The sequence below is a fragment of the Octodon degus genome, unplaced genomic scaffold (genome assembly GCF_000260255.1).
Source record: "Octodon degus isolate 3935 unplaced genomic scaffold, OctDeg1.0 scaffold00184, whole genome shotgun sequence".
In the NCBI taxonomy this organism is placed as follows: domain Eukaryota; kingdom Metazoa; phylum Chordata; class Mammalia; order Rodentia; family Octodontidae; genus Octodon; species Octodon degus.
Window position 1 is genome coordinate 3,168,828 of NW_004524760.1, and position 8,714 is coordinate 3,177,541.

General features: G+C 36.7%; 1 protein-coding gene across 3 annotated transcripts in view; it reads left to right on the plus strand.

Moving 5' to 3' along the window:
* The window catches only part of Ercc6l2 (ERCC excision repair 6 like 2), a 185,023-nt gene that overhangs the window by 33,403 nt on the left and 142,906 nt on the right, over positions 1-8,714 (plus strand). For all 3 annotated transcript variants that reach the window (XM_012517485.2, XM_023703936.1, XM_023703937.1), the window contains exons 4-6: positions 1,127-1,320; positions 6,796-6,957; positions 7,547-7,754. In XM_012517485.2, coding sequence (XP_012372939.1) covers positions 1,127-1,320; positions 6,796-6,957; positions 7,547-7,754 — 564 coding nt within the window. The remainder of the gene's footprint in view (positions 1-1,126; positions 1,321-6,795; positions 6,958-7,546; positions 7,755-8,714) is intronic.

Genomic DNA, 8,714 nt, shown 5'->3' on the forward strand with positions numbered 1-8,714 from the left:
TGTGTGAAGCTGAAGGTGCAGTCAAGATCCCCAAAGTTTGGAGAAGCCTGAAACGCAGATTGTTTGAGGGAAACTACAGTGAGGGGAGCAAAGCCTGCCCAAGAGGGAAACCATGGAGCTGTAACTACTCCCACTGCGATGGGGGTAGAGTCACCCAAGCCCTTTGAAGTTCACAGATTGCCAGGGATCTGGACATGGAACTACAGGAGTTAATGTTTGCCATGCTGGATTTTGAACGTACTTTGGTCCCATTCCTTCATATCTCCTTATTGTACCTTCTGAAATGGTAATGTTTATGTTAAGCCATTGAATGTTGGGAGTGCTTACTTTTTATTTGTACAGGGTCTTGTAGCTAAGAGTTTGCCTTAAATTTCAGAGGAGACTTAGGATTTAGACTCTTAGAAATGAGACAGACTAAGTAAGTTCCTTTTGTGTAAAGCAGTGTACATGAGTCTTTGGGGAACTGGGGTGGAATGTTATGGGTTGTGTCTAAATGTCCCCTCAAAGCCTCATGCACTCATAGGTGGGGCTTTTTCAGAGGCAGTTGAATGTAGAGTGTGTAATGCTGGGACTAAGAGTGTGTGATTGTATCAGTCAACTGATTGGTTTGGCACTGCCATATTCCTTGTAGCATGGATACAATATAAGGGACAGGAAGAGGCTTTTGTCTTGCACCTCTTGTTTGTTGCTACCTTCTGCCCACTAAGAAGTTTTTCTCCTCTGCAGTGCCTGTCTGCCGTGCCATCCTGCCTTAAAGCCAGCTGATATGGACTAAAACCTCTATAAACTTGAGCTATAAACTAAAAGCTGTATAAACTTCCTCCTTTAACTTTGAATGTCGGATATTTTGTCTTAGCGGTGAGAAACATTAACTAATTTTTCAGTTCCTTTTGGGAGTAAGAATAAAAAGTAGCTGATGCTGTGGACACAATTAGGTATCTATCCGAATAAAAAGCTAATAAAGCAACGAAGTAGATTTGAAAGTCTTCTGTGACCAAATAGAGCCAATTACTTAATTTGTATTTAATCTTTTTAACTACACTGCCATCTAAAAATAAGACTGTTGATTTTCTAGATTTCATTTTATAGTTCCATTTTAAGAAATATCAAAAACTTTTTTTCCTAGATGTTTTTAATAGTTGCTCCTCTTTCTGTCCTCTACAACTGGAAGGATGAATTGGATACCTGGGGCTATTTCAGAGTCACTATTTTACATGGTAACAAAAAGGACAATGAATTACTTCGTGTAAGGCAGAGGAAATGTGAAATTGCTCTAACAACATATGAAACACTGCGCTTATGTCTGGATGAACTCAACAGGTAATAATAATGGGAGTGATAGCATTAATATCAATATGTATTTGCAAAACTCTAAATTTCCTTTAGTTGATTTAATTTCATTTGAGAATTATTGAGATATGTGATTTATAATAATTTATTCTCTGACAAGGGAAAAGTCTGCATTATATTTTCTGCATTTTTGTACTGTGTTAAAGTCAGTACAGGATGACTGTAAACAGTGCCTGTGAAAGAATGATAAAACTTCCTAAATCTGATGTGCAAACTTTTATGAATATAGTGTCTCTGGACTAGGACAGTTATTTTATGAATAATTTGAATTATGAGTATCTGTGACTATAGAGTGGCAGAATATACTATCTCACTGTAGCCTAGAATGTAAGAGGGATGTAGCTAAAAGACAACATAGTGAGTTATATAGTGAACATGTCATAAATAGGAATGAAAGCTACCTCATGGATTTTGTTCTCTATCTTTAGGGCAATAGAGTATCCCTAAACTGTTTTTAGCAAATTATAAAGATGATGAAAATGATTATATTTGCATTTGGTAGGTACCTGTTTGCTACATGTACTGATAGTGAAAGTCAGATTAATGAAGACTAAGAGATTTGGTACAGGCTAAATTGTTTCTTCACCCCAAAATTTGTATGTACATTTCCCAACTCCAGCACCTCAGAATGTAATCATGTTTCAAGATATGTCTTTAAAGAGCTAAGAAAAATGAGGCTGTTTGGGTGATGCTGTAATCCTGCAGACTTGGAATGCTTATAGGAAGAGAAACAGACACTGAGAACATGCGTGCACAGAGGAAGGAAGACCCAGCCTGCTGACACCTAGATCTGGGATTTCTAATTTATAAGATTATAAGAAAATAGAATTATGTTGTTAAGCTATACAGTCTGTGGTGGTTTATTTTGACAGTCTTAGTAAATGAGTACAGGTTTTTATAATAGCCTTGTCATGGGTATAGAGAGCCCTTCTCAGTCCTTCTTGAGACCCAGGAAATTTATATTTGTTACTCGTGAAAGAGTTATTTGATTTCAGGTGAGTTAATTCCAATCTGCCTTTTCTAGTGCAATGCATGGTGAGAATAAAGACACAAACACATATTTGTAGTTATGCAGAGCCAAGGGGTCTTAAGTCCAGCCACAATGATGGCTGTCCATAGCAAAGGCCTTGACCCAGGGCCGAACCCATGTTTTAGTAATTTGTGAAGAAGGGAGAAGCTTGAGAATTAATGACTGAGAATGGTGGGAAGTGAGTGAGTGCTGTGAGCTGGAATAGGTAGGAGGCTTGAAATCACTTCTGCAATATGCAGAGAGAAAAGTATGCAGAAAGAGCGATCTGTATGATGCAACTGAGGTCATAATGTTTTGTGGTTAGTGCTTTAGCACTGATGTGCACTCCTGTATGCCCTGGAAATGCTCTTTTATGCTTTATCTCGAGGCTTATCCCAGCAACAGCTAGAGCACAGCTCTCCATCCTGCCCCAGCTCACACATGGTTTTTTGGGAGCTACAGGGCAGGAAAATGCTGTCCTGTTGCCTTGCTTCAAAGACTTCAAAGTGCACATCAGCACTTTGGCTGGACCAATTTGCATTGCTAAAAGCCAATAAAAGGGATAAAGGAAGGTCCAAACCAGCTATGTGTGTCTTAATACATGGAAATAGGGCCAGGTTTCACCCAAATGGAGGTAACTGCTCTTCTTTAAAGAAGAGTTGTCTAAATGATCTTTCACAAAGGGGACATGGTTGTTGAGTCTAAACTTCTAGTTGTGCTAGCTACATCTTGAGCCTTGGTAAAGTCAACTTTGATCTGCTGCAAGCTTAGATTTTTCCCTAAAAGGATATAATTAATACCTAAGGTGTCATTGGAAAAAATTATCTAGTAAGCTGTTAAAATGTTAAGTGTCCTAGTTATAATCAGTTTAAATTATTGTCTTTGAAAGAACTTATGGCAGAAAACCTAATTACTTTTAAGGGTAATACTTTTAAGTTCAGCATAAAGATGCTTTGTTTTTTCTTTTCTTTTTGGCGGAACCAGGGATTGAACTCAGGTCCTTGCGCTTGCCAGGGAAGCGCTTATTCCACTGCGCCATCTCCCTGGCCCTAAAGATGTTTTGGCATAAGATAAAAATGAACAACTATGAGCAGTTGTGTCATAGATTTTATAAGCTGAAAATATATTTAAGAGTAAAAAGGTCGCTAATTAGCTATATGGTTTTGGGTAAAGCAGCTTATATAGAAAATGATAGGGTAAATTAGGTAAGTCTTTGCCAGAACTCACTGTTCAAACCCATTAGATGATTTTATTAGTAAACTTTAATACACTTTTAATTTGTATACAATATTATTGATTTTAAGTATAGTTAGCCCTCTATGATCCTAAGTTGTATACCTAAGTATTCAGTTTAACACAGATCCAAAAATATTTGTAAAAACAAATGCATCTGTGCTGAACATTTATGTCCCTTTGTTTTTCTTTATTCCCTATAGCACTATAACAACTGTTTACACTGTTTTTTTGTTAGAGATTAAAGGGAAGATACATATAGATTATGTATAAATGACCATTTTATGTAAGTCACTTGAACATCCATAGATTTTTTTTTTCTACTTAGTACAGGGTCTACAGGGTCTCACTACACAGATTGGACTCAGTGATCCTCCTGTTTTCAGCCTCCCAAGTGCTGTGATTACAGGTTCACGCCACCATGCCCAGTCGCAATTGCCATCTCAGTGCGCCCTGCAGGCGGGGCCGCCATGGCCCTGTCCCCTGCGTCTGCTTAAGCAGGAGCTTTAATCTGTTGAGCTATCTGGGCTGCCTGAGCATCCATAGATTTTAACCTCATATTAATTATTCTCAGATACCCAGAGACAACTATATAGTTGTGTATAATATGAACTATATTTATTATTACCATTATTCTTCTTACTTCAAGTTACATCAAGGTCATATATTTGTATGATTTAAAGAGATAGATATAATGAAAGGCTTATGCAAGGGAAACTGCAGTTCACACCCTGCCTCTCTTCCCATTACTGTTATTTCAGTTCTTACTGATCTTCTTAGTCTTTACCTCCATATTCATAGCTACATGTTAATGCTACAATTCTAAATTTAAAAATTTTTCAGTATCTGCTCTTTCCTTTGTAAGAAAAATGAGGATTTTGCTATATTTTGCCTTACATGTCCTTTGATCCATCTGTTTTGTGGAGTGAGAATAGGTATCTAGGAGCTCCAACTGCTTCATAAACAGACTGTTGAACACTTACATATTTCTGATTTCCAGAGGCATCTGGTACCACCAGTTCCTAGCTTTTTAAGAGCTAAATAAGTAAATCAGATTGTTTCTTGGCTTTCTCCTTATATAGGATACTGCCTTTTCCACTTTTCATAAGTCATCTTGTTCATCTGTCTTTCCAACTTCTACAGTTTTGTGGCTCTTTTCTCCTTTTCTCTTTGTTCTTGAGGATTTCACCTTTTTTCAGCTTTAAAAAAATTATAAAACCTATAGAAAAAAATGGGATATTTTGCTATCATTTAAATATTCTAAGGGCCACCAAGATAGCTCAGTGGACTAAGTGCCTGCTTAGGCAAGCGACCAGGGTTCGATCCCTGGCACCACATGCTGCACCAGCCCCACCCCAAGGTGCACTGAGCTGAAGACTGAGTCCAGGTGTGGTGGTGCGTACCTGTATTCCCAGTGCTGGGGAGTCTGAAAACAGGCTCACTACGAGTTTGAGCTGCATAGTAAGGCTCTGCACAAAAACAAACAAAAAAACAACTAAAGAATAAAATAGTATCAATATTCTGGTCCCTCAGCCCTTTTACTTACAAGTGTTAGTGTATACAAAGTGTTAGTGTATTCTTGCCAAGTCAGTTATTATTATTTTATGTATTTGGTACAGGGTCTCACTAAGCAGCTTTGACTTATAGTGATCCTCCTGTTTCAGCCTCTCCAGTGCTGGGATTATAGTCATGCACAACCACGCCAAGTCTTGGTGGCCTGCTCAGTACGCCCAGGGTGGGGCTGGCAGGGCATGTACTAGGGATCGAACCGGGGTCCTTGTGTTTGCCTAGACAGGTGCTTAGACCACTGAACTATCTCCACTGCCTAAATCAGTTATATTATTGTTAAAAAATTAGTTTTTCTAACAATTTTACTATATTTGATGATGTTCTTCTATAAAGGAAGCATGTCATTAGGAATTAACTACAAATTTGATTTAAAAACAGTCTATTCTTAATTCTTTCATTTTACCAATTTGAGTATCATTATAGACATGCTTATGCTATTTGTATATTTTCAAAGAGACATTTGGAAGATATCTATTAAAATCTTATACCTTTCATTTGGTTGTCTTATATTGTGTTAGATTAGAATAGTTCTATATGTATTCCATATACAAGTCCTTTATCTGAATATTATATGCTAGTATTTTCTCCCAGTCTGTAGCATGTTTTTTAATGGTGTATATGGAAAAGAAAATTTTTAACTTTGATGAAGCCCAACTTTGGCAAAAATATTTTTATTGACCCTGTATTTGATATCATATCTAAGAAGTTTGTGTCTAACTCAGAACCATACATTTTTTTTTCTGTTTTTGTAATTTTGTCATTATGCCTCATATTTAAATCTGTAATCTATTTCAAGTTAATTTTTTATGTACAGTGTGAGGTAAGATCGAAATTGTTTTGTAAAACTTAAAATTTTTATTTAACGTTTTGTATACAGTGAGTCATTATTCTTGTTGCTGAAATATGTACATTAAGTACATTCCTGTGTCCTTTAAGTATGTCATCATTTGTCTTTGACTACATCTGTGCCTTCTCATTCTTCAATATTTCCCATGATAAATGGCTTAAATTAACCGTTTCTTCATATTTCTGTAGGACTCTGGTTCATTGCAGTAGATGGACCACCATTAATGCTGATTACTATTAGGGTAACAGTTGATACTAAATGTTTGTAGTAAACAGAGTAATGTATTTATAACTTTAAAAAATCATGAATTTATATTGGTATTTTTTTTATTCAGATTTAACATTGCAAAGCTTGCTTTTTTATTTCTATCAGTGGTGTGTTACTTTAAAAATTCCTTTGTTGTTTCTTAATGATGTTTAAAGGTGAATTTTTTTATTCTAGCATATTCAAACATAATCTCAGTACCCTTATATATTCATCATACACTTTTTTTTTTTTTTTTTTTTTTTTTTTTTTTTTTTGTTTTGTCTTGTTTTGTTTTGGTGGAACTAAGAATTGAACTCATGCCCTTGTATTTGCTAGGGAAGTGCTTATTCTACTGAGCCATCTCCCCAGCCCCATACACTTTATTTTCAAGGGCTATGACTAGTTAGTTAATTAAATGTAAGAATCATCAAGGAAAAAAAAAAAAAACCCGAAACTTTGGTAGAGAAAACAGCTGTTTAAAACTTCATGAGACTAAAGAGAAATTTTCTCAACTTTTCCCCCTGTTGTTACCACTTTATAGTTTGGAATGGTCAGCCATCATTGTGGATGAAGCTCATAGAATCAAGAATCCAAAGGCGAGAGTAACAGAAGCCATGAAAGCTTTGAAGTGTAACGTCCGCATTGGCCTCACTGGGACCATCCTTCAGAACAACATGAAGGAACTCTGGTGTGTTATGGACTGGTGAGTAAAAACACCAGTTTCACTCTTGATTTTCAGTTGTGGAATGCATAATTCTTTAGCTTAATGCTGCCTTGTTTGCCAATTGTTAGTTGCAGAAAACAAAAATAATCATTTAACTGTTTACAGAAATATTTGATACAGGGCAGGTAGATAGCTCAGTGGACTAAAGCACCTGCTTAGGCAAGCTTAGGTAAGTGATTCCTGCAGGCACTGCGCCATCCCAGGCACTACAGTATGCCACGTTAGCCCTTCCCCTGGGGTGGGCTGAGCTGGTCACAAAGGAAAAGAAAGAAAATATTTGGTACCAAGTGTACCATAGTATGCTAAGTAGACAGTATCATGAAAACCGGTCTTTCTGTTAGTTTGGTCCCTGAAATAAATATACACACTAACTTGCCATTTCCATCATCATCTTTATTTATACGTCTAAACTCCAGAAAGAAAAAACATTCAATTTTCTTGACTTTTAATTTTGCTCTTAATGAACAAGTGACTTGAGTATATTTCTTTGAAGCTAAAAGAATTGAATACTTTTTCTTTTTAGACTACCTAATAAAACCCTTGGATTTTTCTTACTGCCTTTATTAAGGGCTGTGCCAGGACTTTTAGGTAGCAGGAATCACTTCCAGAAGCAGTTTTCTGACCCAGTAGAACATGGTCAGAGGCACACAGCAACAAAAAGAGAACTAGCCACTGGCCGAAGGGCCATGCGAAGGCTTGCAGCAAGGATGTCTGGCTGGCTTCTCAGGCGCACCAAGATGCTCATCAGTGGTCAGTTGCCAAAGAAAGAAGATCGGGTAAGAACTGCATTTATGTGTATGATTAACTTTTTGTCACATTTTATTATTTTCTAAAAAATTCCATTTTGAGAGGAAGTCTGTCTCTGGTATTTTGTAATATAATTTTGTGCCTTTTATTTTTGTGGAAAAAATAGTTATATGTAAAATTTTAGGTAATACTACGTTAGCCCAGTTATATTCCTTATTAACTTTACTAATCTGTTAGCTAACAAGTTTATTGTTAGTGTGTTAGTTAGCTTTCTTTTTGTTGTTGTTTGTTTGCTTTTTGAGTCAGGTTCTTACTATGCAGTTCAGTCTGTCCTTGTGCTAACTTCGGTGGCCCAGGCTGGTCTCGAATTCATAGCAATACTCCTGTCTCAACGTCCCAAGTGGTGGGATTATAGGCATGCGCGAGCATGCCCGGTTTATGTTAGTTAGCTTTCTGTTGCTGTAACAAATACATAAATCTTAATGCCTTAATGAATAATTAATATTTAAATCAACTTATGGCTGGGGAGATGGCTCAGTGGAATAAGTGCTTCTCTGCCATCCCCGGTTCCACCAAAAAAAAAAAAAAAAAGATGAATCAACTTAAAAAGAGGAAAGATTTATTTTGACTCACAGAATAAGAAGTTTCAGTTTAAAAAAATAAATTTTAAAAAAGGAAGTGTCAGTCTATAGTCTCTTGGCTGTGTTACTCATTAGGACCATCTTTCAGAACAACCTGAAAAAACTGTGGTGTGTTATGGACTGGTTAGTGAAAACACTGCCTGTGCAGGGCAAAGCATAATGATGGGGAGTGCATACATGGTAGAATAGAGTGCTGATTTCATGGCAGCCAGGAAGAAAAAGGAGACAGGAAGGGGACAGGCTCCCAATTTTCTTAAGCACCTACCCTCAATGACCTGTCTTCTATGAGGCTTTATTTATTTATTTATTTTTAAGATTTTTTTTTTTTTGACTGAACCGGGGATTGAA